Source organism: Colias croceus, chromosome 1, assembly GCF_905220415.1.
Source record: "Colias croceus chromosome 1, ilColCroc2.1".
Classification (NCBI taxonomy): Eukaryota; Metazoa; Arthropoda; class Insecta; order Lepidoptera; family Pieridae; genus Colias; species Colias croceus.
This window is the reverse complement of record NC_059537.1, coordinates 9,804,627-9,826,072: the sequence shown is the minus strand read 5'-3', so window position 1 is coordinate 9,826,072 and position 21,446 is coordinate 9,804,627. Positions and strand designations below refer to the sequence as shown.

At 37.4% G+C, this 21,446-nt stretch overlaps 2 protein-coding genes across 5 annotated transcripts; one reads left to right on the top strand and one right to left on the bottom strand.

Moving 5' to 3' along the window:
• The first annotated feature begins 5,579 nt into the window (after nucleotides 1-5,579).
• LOC123691669 (sequestosome-1-like) lies at nucleotides 5,580-16,761 on the top strand. Of its 4 annotated transcripts, none has more exons than XR_006751441.1 (8): nucleotides 5,580-5,688; nucleotides 6,159-6,341; nucleotides 6,541-6,705; nucleotides 7,007-7,185; nucleotides 8,830-9,514; nucleotides 9,638-9,778; nucleotides 10,088-10,323; nucleotides 15,635-16,009. XR_006751441.1 is itself a non-coding variant. In XM_045636191.1 (8 exons), the coding sequence occupies exons 1-8, from the start codon at nucleotides 5,682-5,684 to the stop codon at nucleotides 16,243-16,245; spliced, it is 1,617 nt and encodes a 538-aa protein (XP_045492147.1). In that variant the 5' UTR covers nucleotides 5,581-5,681; the 3' UTR covers nucleotides 16,246-16,761. The 4 variants fall into 4 exon arrangements, 3 of the variants coding, with proteins under 3 accessions (XP_045492147.1, XP_045492139.1, XP_045492156.1); XM_045636191.1 differs by lacking the exon at nucleotides 15,635-16,009 and adding an exon at nucleotides 16,100-16,761 and having other exon boundaries at nucleotides 5,581-5,688; nucleotides 10,103-10,213; XM_045636183.1 differs by lacking the exon at nucleotides 15,635-16,009 and adding an exon at nucleotides 16,100-16,761 and having other exon boundaries at nucleotides 5,581-5,688; nucleotides 10,088-10,213.
• A 22-nt stretch (nucleotides 16,762-16,783) lies between these two features.
• LOC123692022 (exosome complex component RRP42) lies at nucleotides 16,784-19,287 on the bottom strand. Its single transcript, XM_045636648.1, has 6 exons — nucleotides 19,096-19,287; nucleotides 18,820-19,016; nucleotides 18,533-18,698; nucleotides 18,194-18,373; nucleotides 17,469-17,689; nucleotides 16,784-16,904 (listed from the first exon to the last, which is right to left on the bottom strand). Exons 1-6 carry the CDS (start codon nucleotides 19,150-19,152, stop codon nucleotides 16,802-16,804), a joined length of 924 nt encoding a protein of 307 aa, XP_045492604.1. The 5' UTR covers nucleotides 19,153-19,287; the 3' UTR covers nucleotides 16,784-16,801.
• Nucleotides 19,288-21,446: the final 2,159 nt, after the last annotated feature.

The window sequence follows — 21,446 nt, the reverse complement described above, 5'->3', positions numbered from 1 at the left end:
TAACCACGTAGGTACATAACCTTTATCTTTATTGTTTATCCTGTGTCTCAGTTATACATCCTTCCTCTATGATCCTGTGATCAGTGATCTGCAAGAAGCTTATATCTAATACACTGGAGATTTCGGTATGAACATTGACGTGTAACAAGAAAATATTGCCCAGTTCATGTTTTTTATCACTTTCACACCTAACTTGGTATTGCCATTGTTAATACGAAGTTTTCCCAAGGCTACTATGTATGCTGTAATATTCTGTGCAAAAGGTTAGTTTTTGTACATGAGTTTGTTGATAAATTGCCAACAACGTCATTCAGAAGCATTGTTGGATGAGACAATTATTATTTATGCTAAATAAACTAAGTATCTGAACCAATTATTAAAAAGCGATACTCCCTGATTATGGGTAGTCACCATAATAAAATTGTAGCAACTCTCACTTTGTCAATATGGCATGTGTGTCAAAAAAATTGCGTCGCTTCGAATATTTAAGTTAATATTGTTGCTTATTTAATGAATATTTTCCGAATATAAAGAATGCATTGTATTGTGCAAAATTGCAGAAGTGTTTGGACACCAAATTCTGGCATAGAATTTCACAGGCAAGTGTATATTTACGTTATTTACAATATTCCTCAATACTCCTGCATTTACCTGTTTAGAATCATTTCAATGGCAAAAATTGTCTAATTTAGCATCATTTTAGTAAGCAGTCATGTTAAATTTGTTATTTCCCTAATATTTTATCATTTTTCAACAAGTTTTCAATAAACAGATTTAACAAGTAAGGTAACCATGATGACGAGTTTTTATGGATAGCGAAGAGAATATATTGTAATAACTAATAACAATATTATGATGAAAATTTAGAACACCATTTTAAAGATTGTTACTAGTAATGAAACAACACATGACATCGGTATTGCACTCACATGTGAAACACACACATGATAAGATTGTTCGTTTTTACATTGAAATTTATACTTTTTTAACTTACCTCATATTTTTTTGTTTTACGTATTTCAGCTTTCCAAAAAGTAAAATAAAAAGAAATATATGTGCCCATCAAGGTTACTGAGGATTACGACCCAGAAAAAAATACCTTTTTAAAAATAAACTTTGTAAAGTTAGCTGAAATTTGTGCAAGGCTGCTATAAACAGTTTTTCTTTGATGATTCTGGCTTGAAATTGACCCGTCGAAGCAACGCGTTTAAAAAGAAGATCTGAGTAGCTAACAATTTGGTAAACAGCATCTGATGCAAAACACAACTTTCCTCTATTTACAAAGGATGTTAATGCTATATATCGGTTCATATCCAAGCTTTGTAGCCAAAAATTATTTATAACTATCATTCTATACCAATTAAAATTGTATGTACCTACCTATAAAGTATGACCATAATATTATAATATAAATACTGTTAAAAATATATGTCGTTATTATTTATAGACCATGATTTTTAGTTTTTTCTATTTTGAAAAATCCTGAATTTACAAACCAGCGTGGTCACTCGACAGAAAGAGACAAAAAACATGACTGACGTCATTGAATGTCATAGTTTCTTGTTTCAAGTTAATGGTCATAGTGCAATCTCCAGTGTATTAGAGGATATAAGCTTCTTGGTGATCTGTCATATCTCGATTCTCGAATTGGACAGGGTTGCCTTTTTCCAAAATTAAAAGTGAAAAAAAAAAATGTTGTGTGGGGTTTTATGAAACCACGGTAAAAGAGTGAATAGGCACAAAATTATCGTATTTGTACGATAATTATCGTACGGTTCGACCGTCACGCGACATGTGCTACACAGAGCAAAAAGTTTGAGACGATGTAGGTAATAAAAGTTTCACTTTAAAAACAAAAAAAAAATAATTTGACTGCATCGCTTCTTTCAGAATCTGTGTCAAATTGACCAGTATGGCTGATTTGATACTTTCTGCTATTTTCAAAACGCAGCTAGATGTACCCTCAAGTGTACCCTGAATTTGTTTATCCCCCAAACGTTCTCCTAAATTCCCTAGTTTAAGAGGTAACGTTCCTAGAACGGCAACACTGGTACTGACACATATGAGAGAAAAAGTTTCATTTTCCGCTGGCACATAAAAATCGTTTCATCAAATAGAAATAGATTGTAATATATTTATAAAAGCAATTGAATTTTGTTCTAAATTAAATGATTGTAGTTATTTTTATAGCCATTCTTTTCTTTTTGCCTTACTTTTTGCATAAAAAATTTACGTTCTGCCATCTTCTGAGGAAAAAATTAATTAAATAGTGCTGCCCACAGTGCTGCCGAACAGTGTTGTCGCCACTGCCCACTCAGGTGACTACTACGCCACCAGTGCGTTCGACGTTCGTCGCTTTTCAGTTGTTCCTGACCATAGAGGAAGGATGTATAATTGTTCCTGACACGTGTGTGAGTAAACATGGTGTGTTGCAGCATTTCCCAGTGCGGAAATTCTTTCACAAATTGTAATTATACTAGTAAAGTAATAAGTAATAACATTTCACCGGTAAGTATTTTTTTTTATAAATAAAATTAAATTATGGAAAAACGGCATATATTTACAAGTAATACGAATGACACAGTCGACCGTTCCTCTTATTACGTTTAGCTATACATTGCCTTTACTATTGTCAACATCTGATATACTTGGCGCGATGATTCTAGATCGCTCGAGGAAAGTAGTGGGGGCAGTCGGCGCATGTGTACAATCGAGCACGGAAATTCTTAGCGTGTTATTAAGCATTTCTTATTTCGTATTTTTTAACTTTAGTAACTTAACATACTAATATTATAAAAGTGAAAGTGAGTTTGTTTGTCCGTTATATCTTCACGCCTAAATGGCAAAACCGATTTTGATGAATTTTGATACAGAGCAAGTTGGGACCCTGGAGACGGGTATAGGCTAATAAAAGCGGGCGAAGCCGCGGGTAAAAGCTAGTTTATGATAAGTTGATAACACTAGTTTTTACTTGTAATTTATCTTGCAAGTAGGTAAATTAAGAAAAATTAAAAAACAAAAGTAAACAGTTATTATATTTATTACATTTCATTCGTTTCTTTTTAACGTAACAATTCACGTCGTAAACCATTTTTCTAGCTTGCCGTTTTAAAATTTTATTTTTAACCATTTTTATTTTTTCTTCTAGGTATTAGTCGCGATAATACAAGCTGTGCGCAACAGTACTCAAGAGGCACGAGACGCGTGAACGAAGCGCGGGAATAGATGAACGACTAACCTTAAACCTACCAATAACGAGTCGCCGTCGGCGCACACCTACCCGCTCCTCACTCCACATGTCTACATAGAGACCTTAAAATTGAACACTGCGCATACCCTCTCCACTTTTGCCGAGCGATCTAGAATCATCGCGCCAAGTATAGATCGGTTTATACCTGCCAGCTGGCAATTTACAAGAAGCAATGTACTGCATAGTAAACGATAACGCGTAGATAGTCGCGAGCTAGTGATGTGATGTGTTAAAATTTTTTTGCGTAATACGATGTTAAAATATAATTTATAATTATATAGTACTTATTTATTTCAATATAAGTCTTATGACGACTGATGGAATAATTGGATTATATTTTAATTTGAAATCTTCGATGTACTTAGTTAACTGACATTTTATGGGACCAATTCGAGACCATTCCGCATCAAACACAAAAAAGAATCACGTAACTCGGTTCAGAAACCTCGGAGTAATCGGTGTACATTTATAAAAACCGGCCAAGTGCGAGTCGGGCTCGCGCACAAAGGGTTCCGTAGCAGCAAATATAATAAACTTATTTGATCTATCTTATAAGGTTCAGCCATCGTTTTCAGTGTAAGCACAATAACTTAACCAAAATTACAGTTAAATCAACCTATCTCAAAAACTATAAGAGATACTTTGATCAAACCAAAAATCGTTGAAAGAGTTAATTAGCATGCATCACCTCTATTTTTTTTAGAATTTTATACCCCGTAGTTATAAAAATAGAGGGGGGGGACATACTTTTTACGACTTTGAGAGCTGATATCTCAAAAACCGTTCACTTTAAGAAAAATGTTTTTTAGAAAACTTTATATCATTTTAAAAGACCTTTCCATTGATACCCCACACGGGTATGTACATCGAAAAAAAAAATTTCATCCCTCAGTTACATGTATGGGGGGCCCCACCCCCAATTCTTTTTTTTACTATTTAGTGTCATATTTTTGTAGCGGTTCATACAACACATATTCCCATCAAATTTCATCACTGTAGTACTTATAGTTTCCGAGTAAATCGGCTGTGACAGACGGACAGACGGACAGACGGACATGACGAAACTATAAGGGTTCCGTTTTTGCCATTTTGGCTACGGAACCCTAAAAAACTAACAAAGACATACCGGCCGAATTGATAACCTTCACTTTTTAGGGTTCCGTAGCCAAAATGGCAAAAACGGAACCCTTATAGTTTCGTCATGTCCGTCTGTCCGTCTGTCCGTCTGTCCGTCTGTCACAGCCGATTTACTCGGAAACTATAAGTACTACAGTGATGAAATTTGATGGGAATATGTGTTGTATGAACCGCTACAAAAATATGACACTAAATAGTAAAAAAAAGAATTGGGGGTGGGGCCCCCCATACATGTAACTGAGGGATGAAATTTTTTTTTTCGATGTACATACCCGTGTGGGGTATCAATGGAAAGGTCTTTTAAAATGATATAAAGTTTTCTAAAAAACATTTTTCTTAAAGTGAACGGTTTTTGAGATATCAGCTCTCAAAGTCGTAAAAAGTATGTCCCCCCCCTCTATTTTTATAACTACGGGGTATAAAATTCTAAAAAAAATAGAGGTGATGCATGCTAATTAACTCTTTCAACGATTTTTGGTTTGATCAAAGTATCTCTTATAGTTTTTGAGATAGGTTGATTTAACTGTAATTTATTATATTTGCTGCTACGGAACCCTTTGTGCGCGAGCCCGACTCGCACTTGGCCGGTTTTTTTTTGAGTCGGTTAATAACTGTAAAAAATTTTTATAAACTACTTTCGTTGCGCTCTTGTTTTATCTCTTCACGCCCTACTCCAGCAACACTCTCTCTCTCACTCTCACTTTCTGATTGATTTTGAAATTTTGTTGTATGTGTATTCGGGAATCGCGACTATACTACTAAAATTATAAATGCGAAAGTATGTGAGTCTCTGTTGTCTTTACTATGTTATAGTGTAAAAGGGCTCGCAGAACATTCCAGATCTTTAAATTTATATTTACTTTCAACAGGAAATGCTATCATGTGGAACGATTTTTGTTATGGCACAATAATTGTTATAACTCATATATAGTTTTGGTGGTCAAACATACATCAGGGCCTTAACGGCTGTCCAGTCGAGTAAACTGGTCGAGGATCCTCCCATTTTCAATGGAGGAATTCTACCTTCCTTCCTTCCTCCACATCGTAATGGGAGATTATAAAAAACTCAATTTGAGATTGCATTAATTTTTAGTCATCTAGCAACACGCGAGTGCTGTCATTTACTTTAAGATTGCGACTGAAGGACTTGTATCCATGGTTATGAATAAATTATTAAAAAAAAAGTGCTGTCATTGTCACAAGTCATTAGTCACTGCGTGACGTGACTATTTTGTTTTTGAACAACAAAAACAAACCTGATTCCTATTGCACAACGGAGTAATATTTTTCTCCAATGTTCGGTAAGTGATGAATCATTAAAATTGAAACCATTCATCGTATGTATATAACCGCAGAGCGCTGAGCGTAGCCCACCATATATAATATTATTCTCGCTGACGCGGTGCGCTGTCTCTTGTGTTTTGTTGTGTTGTATTGATTTTGTATTTTGTGTACATTTAGACGAGATAGGTATGTTTTCCATTTATTTATTAAAATGTATTTTTTTTATTCATATAAATATTGTTTTGAAATTGAAAAGTTTATTATAAAATAAAATTAGAGCGTTATTACAGTTCGTATTTTTCGATTTGTCTACGTTTTCAAATACATACGATCTAGACTAATAGAAAGTAAAATGGCTGTACCTACTTATGTGGTATCAACAAAATGGCCTCTTTGAAAACTATCGCGTCATAGTCATTACATGCAATAGGTAACATTTTTGATTTGTATCTTAGTAATCTGTGTATTAACTTAGCTTAATTTATAGCTCAGAAAACAAGAATGGAGGTTCAATTTAAAGTTTATACATTCTGGAATGGGAGTGAGAAGCCAGAAGTAAGAAGGTTTGGGATTGAAAGAGGTGTTGTAACCAGCTTTCAGTATTTGAGTGCTAAGCTTCAAGATATCTACCCTAAGCTTAAGGGAAAGAGCTTCACTGTCTCTTGGAAAGGTTTGTACTTTCTTTAAAAAAATATTAAATAATGGATTTTTTTTATCAAAAAAAAAAAAAAATTAAAATCATTATTTTAAAACTTTTATGTACATAACAATGTTTTTATAATTATTATTTATAAAAAAAAACAATCTATAGCTTATTAGTTAATAATCAAACATGAGCAAGTTAACAAAAATGCTTTCTCATTAAATAGATGAAGAAGGTGATGATGTGACAATTTCATCAGACGATGAATTGATGATTGCTCTGACGTCAATGTCAGATGATTTGAAGCGGCTCCATGTGCACACCAAGGGGGATAATAACAATGACGATTGTGACATTGTTATAACTGCTGTTACTGATAATAATGCAGGACGTAAGTACTTTCTTAATAAACAAAATTGTGTCACATATATGCCATCCTTTGTATTGTTGTGTAATAGATAAAGTGCCCTATAACATTGATAATTGAACTGTACGTTGGAAGATGTTTCTAGTACAATGATTTTCGAAAGTTGCAATAAATTTGTTAGGACTTGTAACTGTACTAACATAAATATATTAATTTTAACAAAAGTAATTTATTTTTTGCATACTTTACTTAAACGTTAATAAAGTTCTAGTAATTTCAAGAATTTGTTTTAAATGAACTTTTACATAGATTGTTTTTAATCTAGCTTCCACTGGACCCAACATTCCTCACTCTGGCGTAGTGTGCGACGGCTGCGATGTTCCCATAACGGGTTTCCGCTACAAGTGCACCTTCTGCGATGACTACGACCTGTGCTCCAAGTGCGAGTCCGCCGGCCTGCACCCTGAGCATTGCATGGTGCGAGTACCTGTTCCCTCACTACCTGTAAGTGTTTTATTCTTTTTGTCTATGATTTGTGCTCCAAACGCGAGCTCTGATAGTCGTACCTGCCATATAGATACATTTATCTACAGCTTACGTCAATCTCATACATTCGTAGTCTATTCTATTGAACGCTACGCTAACAGAAAGCCACTTGGCTGAATATTGAATAGTGTCTCTTCTTATGCAGTTAGTGTTTTAATTCTCTTTAACATCCTTTTATTAACTTCACCAGTGTATGTTTGTATGTAATCTACTCCTTTACACTCGATTTTGACCCACTGGAAACGGATAGATTTAAATTAAACTTTGTCCACTTATCAAAGATCGGTAACAATACAATAATTTCATGTTTAGTTCGGTTAAAGCGTGCTTTTTTTCGTTTTTTAAACTATATCAATTATTGACTACAACTTGTGCTACAAATGGCCGTTCGTTTGTAGGCTTCGACTTGTGTCGCAAAAGCGAGGTCGTTGGCCTGCCCATTCCCATGCTGTCCGTAATTTCTTTGTCTTGTGTGATTTTTGATATTATTTCATCACATTATACCTATTTTGTTTGCCGAATAATGAAAATACTGAGGTCATGACTTGCTGATTATAATAAATTAACATAAATGTGTTGAAATATAAATGTATCATTACAATTTATGCAAAATGCTCTACAATCTAGTTAAAAAAGGGTTTTATGATGCAATATTAAGTTGCTACAAGTGATAACTGCGTTAAAAACAACCGACTTCAAACTTGCACTTGCAAAATTTACAAATACCTACAGACAAAAATGCTCATAAAATAAAAACTACTGGGCCTATCCGAATAAAATTTTTATGGGACCAATTCGACACCATCCCGCATCGAACAAAAAAAGAATCACGTAAATCGGTTCAGAAACCTCGGAGTAATCGGTGTACATCTTAGATCATTAAGTAATGATCTAAGGTGTACATAGATAAAAAAAAAAAGAAACATACCGGCCGAATTGATAACCTCCTCCTTTTTTTGAAGTCGGTTAATAAAAGTTCAAATCAACATTTCTATTTTGGTGACATGCAAGTATCACTATATTGCGCCACTATTTCTCAACATCAGTCACTGTGAAATTCATATTATATTTTCAACAAAATCAGTCAAGTGTAGACTAGACTTGTTCATGTTCACCTTGGAATCCGTGCGTAGTTTCAACATATTTGTCCCTTCAAATAATGCATATGAAATTAAAACAAGTACCTTATTATTAGTAAACAGAAGTTCGCATTTAATATTCGTAAATAAATAAGTTTTCATCCATTTCGAAGGTTCACTATTTAATTGCATAAGCCTTTTTTAATAAATGGGTAAAGATATTATTTTATTAGGTATCCTTGTAAATTCGCAGTCATTAAAGTCATTAAAGTGTACATAAGTGCAACGAACTGGAAATTTTCCATCCGTTCGAGAGACAAGTGGCCTCTGTATCCAATTAATGTGCTAGGGAAAATTTACATACTTAACTTCGATAACAATATTAAATGTATTCTTTTGGCATACCTAACATTATTACTTTACATACTTTCCGTATGTCGAATCGATTAGTAAAGGATCACATCCAACCGGTTCACGTGTTCAAACACGCGACACAGATAAATGCATAAATTACAATTTACAGCGCACCGTTATCAAGGCGGCAGTGAAGCGATCGCGCCATTTCCTCAAAACATTGAATCAAATCAACGAGGAACATTGCAAGAAGCAACGTCATGAGAGTGAAAGTAAGCGGCGGGAGCATCATGGCCACCACGGCCATCATCGCCGCCAGGCCCGTGACGAACACCAACGCCGGCCACGCACCAGCTGGCTGGAAACATTCGCCACTTATATGAACGAATTTGCGAACCTAGCTGGGGACGTCGGGGTTGAAACTGAACATGAACCTACTGCAAACCAGGAAACCCCGACAGCCGCTAATGAAACCCCTAAAAGTCAGGCTGAAGCTTCAAAGGCTAGCGCATCTGCTTCCGCCTCCGCATCAGCAAACGCTCAGCAAACATCATCGGCCAGGGGACCGCAATGCCCTTTCACACCCGATAATTTGAACATGGATAACATTCAAAAACTTTTGAACATGTATTTGAGTGGAAACTTGAATGCTTTTATGCCGCAACAGCCATCGACATCTGCTGCAAAGGAAAAGACTGATGTGGAAATGGGCCAAGGGGACAGGAAGGCGTCTGACGCTGATAAGCAAAGTGTGGCTTCAGAAGTGTCCTCAACTTCGAATGCAGCAGCTCAGTCGAAGAAAGAGGATTCCCCTGACAAAACTGATGAGTGGACTGTTATCAATAATGACAAAGGTATTTTATTTCGTAAATAATTAATAGATTAAATTGATATTTTACTTTTAATTTCACTTTATAGTATAAATGTGAAGTGTTTGTTTTTGTTCCATTTTCTTTGAAATTTTTACTTTTTTACAGATCTTATGGATTCTGAAGCTAAGGCTCCTGGCGCAGAAACAAACCCTCCCATTGGTTTCAACCTGCCTGAGGAGTTCCAAAATCGTGTGCAAATCAACGAGGGCCAAAGTCTCTACCCGCCTCTCAATACTGCCACAGCTGGTAAGTGTTATAACCATCAAAAAGCTATTAAATTGAAATATATTTCGAGTTCGTTATTATTTCTAAATGTCAATACATTTACATGTCTACATTTATCACAATAATGTAAATTGAATGTTTTGATAATAACATTAGTAATAAGAATAAGATATATGTATTTATTTTATTTTAATTGTTCTTTCATTGAATACATATATGTAATAGTTTTCAATAATTATTTGATGTCTATCATAGATGATTTTTGAATCAAATTATCAATTTCCCAACGCTCAAATACTCACATCATTATTTGTCATTTATAACATTTAGTGTTGAATCCCAAAGAGCCTGCGGTGAAAGTTCCAGAACAACCGAAGCCGACTGCTCCGGAAGAACCAAAGACTAAGGATGCTGGCAAGCAAACATCAGCCACTGGTCGCCAGGAACGACACCCAAGTTAGTATCTCATTTATTACTAGCTATTTGTCCTGGCTACGACCGACTATTGTGGAAGATATTCAAAATTTGACAATTATTATCCCTATTTGAACTGACATATTTAATAAACCATTGTAACGCGCTGTACTTGACGTTCAATCGTAACCCGGGGTGGGCCCCTTCTCCGTCCCCCCCGCCTCGGCACCGCGTACCCCGCTCGCCCTAGCAGCGGCGCGGGCCGCAACAGTCGGCCATGACTCTTTTTTCGTGCTAAGAGTTACCTATGCGTCGCGCAGCAGCGCGTACGCCGTTAATTGTATTTTGATAATGTGTAAGAAAATGTTATAACTTTTATGTGTTAATGTATCTTAATAACATGTGTGTTAAAGTAAATAAAGTACTTTCAACCTTCAATGTTATAAGTGGCGCTCCAACTCGCGGCCGCGAACCAGTTTAAACAAGTTTGTGCCGGTCGACCGTTAACGGTTTTCGCTTTCTTTGTTCCTGTGTTCCTGTTCTCTGGTACCTACGTAAAGAGTGAAGATGCCTCCACGTAAAGTACGAACGGACACAAAGGCAAGTGACGCTGACGCGCAGTCCAGCTCGGATGAAGATACCAACAGACCTTCGCCAGTGCTCATGTCTGGTGACCAGCTGACTTCATTTCTTACCGCCTTCGCGAAGACTCAGGCGGAAGCAAATCGGCAGCTCGTCGAATCCCTCATGGCATCGCACGCGGCAGGTGGGTTTTCCGCGCCGACGCCCTCACCGACACCGTCGTCGACTAACAAAACAGGGAACATGTCCAAGTGTACGGCACGCTTCGATGGTTCTAACCGTGACCCGGAAGTCGTAGAAGCCTTCATCGACTCCGTCGAGATGTACAAAGAGTGTGCAATGGTTACCGATGACCTTGCGCTTCGTGGTCTCCCGATGCTGCTCCATGGTGAGGCTGCAGTATGGTGGAGAGGGATCCGGACGGAAGTGTCCTCGTGGTCCGAAGCCGTCAGACGATTACGAAGTATGTATGGTACTCCGTGTCCGGCTCATAAGCTATATCGGAAGATATTCGCTAACGAACAAAGTGAAGAACTCGCGGACTCCTTCATCATACGTATACGAGGCATGATTGCTAAGTTTCCTTACGTATTACCCGAAGAAGCTAAGATAGATATGATATACGGATTATTACATAAACGTATTCGCAAGCGATTACCTCGAGGTATGGTTAGCAGTATTGAGTCGCTAATCGACAAAGCCCGAGATATAGAAGAATCCATTACGGAAAGTTCCAGTGCAAGTACTTCATCGCAGCCGGCGCCGGCGGGGACGACGCGCGAGCGGCACGTGCGGGAGGCCGGTACGCGGCCGCCGCGCGCCGCCGCCGCCGCCGCCGCCGCTCCGTGCGTCAATTTGGCGGGAAACGGTGTGACGTCCCCGTCGCTCAGTGGTACTCAGCAGTCGATCGCGCGTTCGCAGGTTCAATCCGTACGTAATAATATGTGTAACGAAGTGCAAAGTGTCGCTAAAAATAATACCGCGAGTGAAACAAAGTTATTTTGTGCGTATTGCAAAGGTCGAGGTCATACGCGTGATTTGTGTCCAAAGAAAGACTATAAAGTATCGTCTTCTTATAATAATAAGTCTAGCCTTGTTTGTTATGGTTGTGGTGAAAAAGGGTATGTACGAACAAATTGTCCAACATGTAAAAATAACGTATCGAGTTTAAATTGTAATGTTCACAGTTGTAATGTAAACAGTTGTTGTAATGTTAATAGTTCAAATGAACCACAACCTTTACGTAATGTATTTTATTCAATAACTACGACACAAGATTGTTTTAATGTTTGTAGTACGTCGAATAATACCATCGCGCAAGACCGCCCTATTTTAAATATTGAGATTTTAGGTTATTGTGGTTCAGCGCTTATAGATACTGCCGCCCGGCGTAGTATCGCGGGTTCATCGCTATATGCATTATTGTTACGTTTAAATGTTAAATTTAAATCACAGACTATGTCAATTAGATTGGCTGATGGTAGTATTCGTACGAAAACTGTATTGTTAACATGTGTTAATGTGAATTGTATGTCTTTGTGTATTCCTGTTGAATTTGTTGTGTTTCCCGATGCGTCAAACAATGAAACGTTATTAGGGATAGATTTCATTAGTAAATCTAAGTTAGTTTTGAATTTTGATTCCATGACATGGTATACAGCTGATCGGCCTCAGTTCGTTCACCCCCTACTGACGGAGAGTTCTCGTGAGGTGGTGGATTGCGCCTCTCTCAACCTACTGAGGGAAGATGAGGGCGCGCTGTTGACTGAGGAGGAGCGTGGGGGTTTGCAGAATCTTTTATGTGAGTACTCAGATATTTTCGATATAGTCGGAGAGCCGACTCCATTTGCGGAACATCACATCGATACCGGCGACCATCCGCCTATTGCTTCGCCCCCGTATCGCGTTACGCCTGCCAAGAAGGAGGTCATGCGCGCCGAGTTAGACAAGATGTTGGCGGAGGACGTGATCGAGGAATGTGAATCCGCCTGGGCAGCACCATGTGTCTTGGTACCAAAACGTAATGGTACGTATAGGTTTTGTGTCGATTACCGAAAGTTGAACGCGGTCACTAAGACGGATGCATACCCCATGCCGCGTATTGACGAGCTCTTACAGTCGACCAAGAAGGGTTGTGTAATGAGTTCCCTGGATCTTCGCAGTGGTTACTGGCAGGTGAGTACCGCCGATCGTGACAAAACGGCGTTCGTCACGCCTTTCGGTATGTACCGCTTCAAACGTATGCCGTTTGGCCTTAAGAATTCGCCAGCGACGTTTCAGAGGCTTATAGATCGTTTCCGATCAGGGTCTACTCTTGGCGGTAAGACTATTTTAGGTTATTTGGATGATCTTTTGGTGATTTCGGAAGACCTGGAGTCCCACCTAGCAGATCTGCGTGCTGTATTTGAGCGTCTCCGTGTGTTCAAGCTTCGAGCCAACCGAGAGAAGTGTGTGTTTGCCAGAGACCGACTCAAATACCTTGGGCACGTGATATCTCATGATGGTATATCACCAGACCAAGAGAAGGTAAGTGCTGTTATAGAAATGAAGGAACCGACAAACCTGCAGCAACTTCGCACCTTTCTCCAAACCTGCTCATGGTTCCGCAAGTTTATCCCAGAGTTCGCCAAGGTGGCTGAACCACTTACTCGCTTAACAAAAAAGTCTCAGGCGTGGGTATGGAGTTTGGAACAAGGTAAGTCTTTTGAAACTCTTAAGAAACTCCTGACCACGGCCCCTATTCTTGTTCAAGCGGATTATACGAAACCATTCGTATTGCGGACTGACGCCAGTAATTATGCACTCGGCGCAGCCTTACTCCAGGGGGAGTCACCGAATCAGGAACATCCAATTGAATATGCCAGCCGTCTGCTCACTCCGGCCGAGCAGAATTATTCCACCACGGAGAGGGAGGCTCTCGCAGTGGTGTGGGCAGTAGAACGATTCCGAGGTTACATCGATGGTCACCAGGTTAACGTGATAACAGATCACCAACCTTTGAAATGGCTCTTCACTCTCAAGTCCCCAAGTGGCAGATTAGTGCGTTGGGCCTTGAAGTTGCAATCTTTCGACCTGCGTATCGACTATGCCCCAGGTAAGGTCAATGTACTTGCCGATACGCTCAGCCGTCCCGTGACATCAGATGGTCCTGCATCTGAATCGGCTATCTGTCCTGTTGTTGTTGATGTACCGCGCTGGAATGCAACCTCCACCCGTGATGCGCAGTTAGCCGATCCGGAAGTTGCAAAAATCATCCAAGACCTTGAAGGTAAGGATGAACTTAATATAAATCGCTGGTCTGAGAGAGGTTATCTCCTGAATCAAGGTGTTCTGTATCGGTATGTACCTGATACTGATTCCGAGGAGCCTCAACTCGTCGTACCGGAGAGCCTGCGGAAAGAAGTCATGATAGAATGTCATGACTCACCTACCGCCGCTCATGGTGGTATTGATAGAACAATACACCGTATCTCGCAACGTTTCTATTTTCCTGGGATGAGACGGTTTGTAACCGAGTACCTGAAGACCTGCACCGAGTGTCAACGCTACAAGCCATCAACACTCAAACCAGCCGGTTTGCTTCAAACTCCTGTCCCGTCTCAAAGGTTTGAAACTATCGCAACTGATCTTTTTGGTCCGTTGCCTAAAGGACCCCAAGGTGAGAGATGGATCCTCATAGTGGAGGACACCGCTAGTAAGTGGGTGGAAGTCTTTGCTCTCACCGAAGCCACAGCAGAGATGTGTGCTAAAACTCTGGTCAATGAGGTATTTATGAGATTTGGTCTTCCTAGACGGATGATTTCTGATAACGGAGTGCAATTTGTGGCAGATGTTATGCAGAAGGCGATGTTTATTCTAGGTGTCAAACAAAGTCTGGTGCCACTGTATCATCCCGAGGCGAATCCCGTTGAGCGGAAAAATAGGGATCTAAAGGCTCAGCTCGCCAATCTTAGTGGAAGGTCGTCATCAAACTTGGCCAGAGGTACTACCGTTCGTACGGTTTGCTTTCAATAGTTCAGTTACTAAGTCTACAGATCATACTCCAGCTTACCTGACTTTCGGTCGTGAGCTACGGTCACCCATTACGGCTCAGGCAGACCTAAGAGCAGTGGTGGAATCCGAGAACTTTGTTCCCCAAATTACGCCTTACCTGCTCAAGCTCGCAGATAGCGTCTCGGCAGCCAAGGAGACTATAGAGCGGCAACAAGATGCCCGTAAGACATATGCCGATAAGGGTCGGATGTCTATCCATGAATACCTGGAAGGAGACTTAGTCCTAATGCGGACCCACACGCTTAGTAACGCCGCAAAGGGAGTCACTTCGAAGTTTAATCCAAAGCGAGATGGACCGTACGTCGTCTCTAAAAAGGTGAGTCCCACTACCTACCTCCTAGCTCATGATAAGACAGGAGAAATCGTCGGTAAGTATCATGTGTCAGATTTGCGTCCTTACCATGCTAGGGAGGGTGAATGTCCTGAGCCGATTATTCCTAAACGTAATAGAGGTCGTCCACGGAAGGTGACTTAACTGCAGCGCGCTTGTCCTTTTTGTTTGACCTCTCGGGAGACCCTTCCCTGGTCAAAAGGGGGAGTGTGTAACGCGCTGTACTTGACGTTCAATCGTAACCCGGGGTGGGCCCCTTCTCCGTCCCCCCCGCCTCGGCACCGCGTACCCCGCTCGCCCTAGCAGCGGCGCGGGCCGCAACAGTCGGCCATGACTCTTTTTTCGTGCTAAGAGTTACCTATGCGTCGCGCAGCAGCGCGTACGCCGTTAATTGTATTTTGATAATGTGTAAGAAAATGTTATAACTTTTATGTGTTAATGTATCTTAATAACATGTGTGTTAAAGTAAATAAAGTACTTTCAACCTTCAATGTTATACCATTTAAATCTGTTCAGCCATTCTTGAGTAATAGATGGTGTTACTATCTTTTTGATACATAAATGTAAGTATTGTTTGTTTGAAAACATAGCAATCGACATAAAATAATTAACGTAATAATTTTATGCATAAGTATTATCAAGTTTCAATTATAAAGGACATAATTAAACATATACATTTGCAAAACAATGAGTCAGAATGATATCATTCTAATCGTAATAAATATTTGGTGTCCCACTTTATGTATTTGCATTAATCAATATGCATTGTTCCATATTATTATCATAACTTATATTTCTGTAACTAGTTAAAAACAAAATTATAATGTTCATGTGAGCAAATGAGGTAATTATTTTTATGGGGATTATTATATGTATGTATAACAAAGAAGGAAAACTTGATGAGGACATGTACTTTTTAAATGTATGGAAAAATAATTTTAATATAAAACTTTCTTTTACAGTGGCTCATATTCAAGCGGCCATTGAGCAGATGATTGCAATGGGCTTCACTAATGAAGGAGGATGGTTGACTCAACTACTTGAGAGCAAGGATGGCAATATCGCTGCTGTTCTTGACCTATTGACTCCTATCAATGCTAAGAAGTAATTATATTCATCAAGAATATAAAATACTTTTATTCTCTTCTATTGCATTATTCTCTATTAGATCTGGGGCATCATATCATAGCCCCAAATAGATACTTCAAATAAACATATTTTTTGCATAGATAAGAAGTAATATCATAAGTTAAAATTATATTGACAATGGTAATAGAATATGTTATTTACCTGTTTTATGACTGAATGTCTTGCCTAATTTGTATTAATTATTTCAGTTATTTTTATTTTATTATTGTTTATATAAAATGGAAAATTACATACCTAATATGGTATTTTTGTGTTCTCTAAATATAATTTCTTATTGATATGAAGATATATATTTCGTTTATATATCTTGTTGATATAATGACAACTTCATGATATTCATGTAGCTAACATTGACATATTATGGAAAGACATGTTATGACTGATTGTAAGGCCTGATAAAAATGTGATAAAGTGTGATGGTTTCATGTAGAAAAATGTTTATTTTCCTTAGAATATAATAAAGGTATATGGGCAATATTGTGTTTTAATTCAAACCCTTTTTGTAAATAAAATATTTATTTGAGAAATCCATATGATTCTTTTTTGTAATTGATTGTTTCTGCCTTTTCTCGTAAAAGAGCTTTTCCAAGTGCTTCATCTAAACATTTGGCTGCAATGCTGAAAATACATTGAATGGTGTTAATAGTTGAAATAAAGATAAGATATAAATAATAAATATACATATATCTACACTAATATTATAAAGAGGAAAACTTTGTTTGTTTGATTGTAATGAATTATAGGCTCATAAACTACTGGACCGATTTTAAAAATTCTTTCACCATTCGAAAGCTACATTATCCACGAGTAACATAGGCTAGGTTTTATCCCGGAAATCCCAGGGGAACGGGAACTATGCGGGTTTTTCTGTGAAAACGCGGGCGAAGCCGCAGGCGTAAAGCTAGTGTTTAATAAGATTGTAGACTGACAATACAGAAAGATAATACTTAAATTAATCTTTGTACAAAATTACAGAATATATTAAAATAAAATGCCTTGTTTATTTTATATTAAAATTTTTCCGCATGCTATTGTTCAGTACAGCGTATTTGACGGAAATTTCCATGCATTATATTTTGTCATATAGCAATAATCATTGGGTTCCGCAAATTCGGCCCTTAGTCAATATCTATTTTAATTTTATATTTTTTTAGCAATTTCAAATATCCTTTCACTACTTACATTCCCTGGCTGACAGCTTCTTTCAATGTTGGTGGGGCCACACTGCCTGCACCTAACATGCCAATCGTCGTACATTTAGACTTTAATTCAGTGTCCGATGCATTTGTAGTGTAATATCTAGGATTGCCAGATACACCAACAATAAGTGACACAACACTACACTTTTCTTCTTCAGCTGATGGATCTACTACACATTTATCACCAATTTTGCATAGTGTGACCTGAAATATTTGATTTTGATTGTATAATATTGCACTGCATTGGTTTGAACTTTGAACTAAAATACTGTTTTTTTGTTAATTTCATGACAATTTTGACACTCATTTGTTCATCTCTCTGTATGATAAACAATGAAAGCCTATAGTTCACCGCGCGGTCGCACCTTCAAGCCGTCGGTCTCAAATGCTTGAAGGGGTCCTTGTATGGCTGCCCTAATTGTCATCAAGTTAGATATACATAGAATAGTACTTATTTTTAATGATGTTATCAGTATGAGTTTATTAAAAAATTAAACAGTTAAAAGAAAAAAATTGGTTGTCTGTAAAGTCGGTTTACTGACGATAGTTGAACGTGACAACGATTGTGCTTCTTTGTCGCTCGTTCCGGGCTCTCGCTTGCACTGGAAAGCCTCAGAGCGAGGTAACGCCGCATGAGTCATGTTTTTTCGGGCGTGCAGCCGGCTCTATTGAATTATAAGACGTTGTCACGGCAAAAAGTAATGTTACCAGCAATGGTGCAGTGCCAACATTCAAATTCTTGCTATCAAATGGATCATCAGATAGTTGTAAATCTACATTTCCTCCATCCATGAGAGCTGCTTTAACAAAAGGTATTCTTGTATTGAATAGTGCGGCTTTTACAGCTAAGGACACAGCATCACATAAGTTACCTCCACATTCTAATATCTGAAAATTATTAACCATGATTATTATAATCGTCAATACCAAACATTTCATTTTAATTATAAATTTAACAATGAATACATACATTGTAAATATGTAACACAAATTTTGTAAACTTTGAGTTTTATTAGTTAATACTTGAATTACATTTTGAATACTTACTAAAATATCAATATATAGTTTCCAACATTGTTTTCCTTCAAATATACACAATTGCGTTAAGTTAAATGCTTGAGAAGACTGGTACGCTCTTTGTAACATGTTTGATATAGTGCTTGCGAGTTGTTCTCCACCTCTTCCTTCAAATTCTGGTGTGGCATTTGCGGAACTGGAAGTAATACACGATAAAGCACAAATAATCTAATTAAGAAAAATAAAAAACAGACAAAAGGGCAGCTACTAGACAAGCATATAATTTTCCCATTTTATATAATAAAATTGTAACTTACCAATCTACGAAGAATTCAATTTTTCCCAGACCGGGTTTGTCGGGATTAGGGACATCAATTTCAGTTTTTACACCCACCAGAATATCTGTATTTGCCAACCGTAAACGCGCCGAGCCACTTGCATGACTGACTACGTCTGTTTCCAATTCCATGGGTCTATAGTCAATATTAGATCTCCCATCAGAGCGGAAGTCTTCCTAAAATTACATGACGATGTTATAAGATAACTTGTTTACAATATAAACTTATAATACATAAAATAATTCTTTTACACACCTGTACCCCATGAAGTATATATGTTTTTTCAGTCTGACTTAGCAATACTCCTGCCATTTTATAAATTAAAAGTAAGAAAGAACTTAAGAAGAAAAAAAATTATATGTTTTAAATTATATTCAGTTTGTATTTGTTTAATTTTTAAAGAAAATTCGATGTACACAAACTTGTTGGTTATGTTTACAATTTACAATTCTATTGACAACTGACATGCGTCAAAATTCAAAAGTTTTTTTTTTTTATATAAATGTGTTGCCATTTATGAAAAAAAAAAAACAGGTTAAACTTTATTTTAGGCTGTTCTAAAGGTTATAACACTCACAAGACGACAACAGGCACAAAACACTCACTTTATTCCACAGAACAGTAAGAACATAATAGAAGTGCTATAATGTCATAATTAGTATGAAAACCAGTGTCGCCAAACCCACACATTTAAACCGATAGTTATACACACAGAACAGTAAGAACATAATAGAAGTGCTATAATGTCATAATTAGTATGAAAACCAGTGTCGCCAAACCCACACATTTAAACCGATAGTTATACATGCTTTATTCTGTGTAATATTTTCTGAAACTTTTTTTTACCCATACCCATATTTTTTTGAGTTAAAACTCAAAAAATATGGGCCGTGACACGTTCTACACAATGTGTAACGTAAAACAAAAGTGAAATTGGATTCTTATCCATCCCCACTATCTTTAGTGGGGTAACTAACTGTACTACACTCATTTATCTTACAGTTCATGTAACATAGAAGCCTCAGGCTATTTTTTTTTCCTGTGTATCTTATTCAAAACACCTTATTGAAATAGATCCAAAAATGTGTCCCTATCTTCAGCCGTTTGGTCGCTGGGCGTATGACAATTTGTTAGTCAGTCAATGTAGATAATACCAAGGCCGCGTTTCCATCTGCAAGTAAACTCGCGGAAGTCTTGCACGAGTTACTTGCAATATCGTTTACATATCCTGCAATTTATTGCTGCAATAAATGTCATGCGAGAAGCTCGCGGATCATACTATCGCAACTTTTATAACGGAGGTGTTTACACACCAGATCTTGCGAGTGACGGGATAGGAATTACTGTCACAATTTTTCTATTCTATTTTGTGAAATAAATCGCTATACATATACATATTATAAATACTATAATTTATAATGTGTACTTACTTTAAAATGTAAAATGATCTAATGATCTAATGTAAATAATATATTGTTTAAATAATAACTTAGTTAAATTATAAAATTAGATAAGCATAATATAAATATATTGTATGCCAATTTGTTGGTGAATTCTGCGGACATGAAATTTATTATAAAAACTTTGTAACCACAATTCAACAAATAAATTTTCATTTCATTTCATTTTCAAAAAATAATCACATTATTCCATCTTAAGATCTCATATAATCCTATTGACTTTATAGTTTCTTCATTCTTCACAAGAGCATTCACGACTCATTAATTTCAAATAAACAAAAATCAAAAGCCGTGCGGGCGATACTTGCAGCTTGCTGCGAGATATACGGAACTAGACCGATAAGCTGCGATATCTGTCGCGAGTAGACGCAGTCTTGTTTACACAAGCTTTCGCAACCTTCTCGCAAGAAGCGCTTGACAAACTGTCGCGACAGAACTTGCTACATAGTTTAAGGGGCCGTTTCCACCTGCAAGTAAACTCGCGGAAGTCTTGCATGAGTTACTTGCAATATCGTTTACATATCCTGCAATTTATTGCTGCTATAAATGTCGTGCGAGAAGCTCGCGGATCATACTATCGCAACTTATCGCGGAGGTGTTTACACACCAGATCTTGCGAGTGACGGGATAGGAATTACTGTTACAATTTTTCTATTCTATTTTGTGAAATAAATCGTATACTATAATTTATAATGTGTACTATTTAATGTAAAATGATCTAATGAACTAATGTAAATAATATATTGTTTAAATAATAACTTAGTTAAATTATAAAATTAGATAAGCATAATATAAATATATTGTATGCCAATTTGTTGGTGAATTGTGCGGACATGAAATTTATTATAAAAACTTTGTAACCACAACTCAACAAATAAATTTTCATTTCACTTCATTTTCAAAAAATAATCACATTATTCCATCTTAAGATCTCATATAATCCTATTGACTTTATAGTTTCTTCATTCTTCACAAGAGCATTCACGACTCATTAATTTCAAATAAACAAAAATCAAAAGCCATGTGGGCGATACTTGCAGCTTGCTGCGAGATATACGGAACTAGACCGATAAGCTGCGAGAACTGTCGCGAGTAGACGCAGTCATGTTTACACATGCTGTCGCAACTTCTCGCAAGAAGCGCTTG

Excerpts from the sequence above, each read along its gene's own strand:
- LOC123691669 (XM_045636183.1), top strand. Across the intron at positions 6,342-6,540 it reads CTTCACTGTCTCTTGGAAAG|ATGAAGAAGGTGATGATGTG; the intron begins GTTTGTACTTTC and ends CTCATTAAATAG. Across the intron at positions 9,779-10,087 it reads TCTCAATACTGCCACAGCTG|TGTTGAATCCCAAAGAGCCT; the intron begins GTAAGTGTTATA and ends TATAACATTTAG.
- LOC123692022 (XM_045636648.1), bottom strand. The coding sequence starts at position 19,152 with ATGGCAGGAGTATTGCTAAGTCAGACTGAAAAAACATATATACTTCAT. Across the intron at positions 19,017-19,095 it reads ATATACTTCATGGGGTACAG|GAAGACTTCCGCTCTGATGG; the intron begins GTGTGTAAAAGA and ends ATGTAATTTTAG. Across the intron at positions 18,699-18,819 it reads ATTGAATTCTTCGTAGATTG|TTCCGCAAATGCCACACCAG; the intron begins GTAAGTTACAAT and ends TATTACTTCCAG.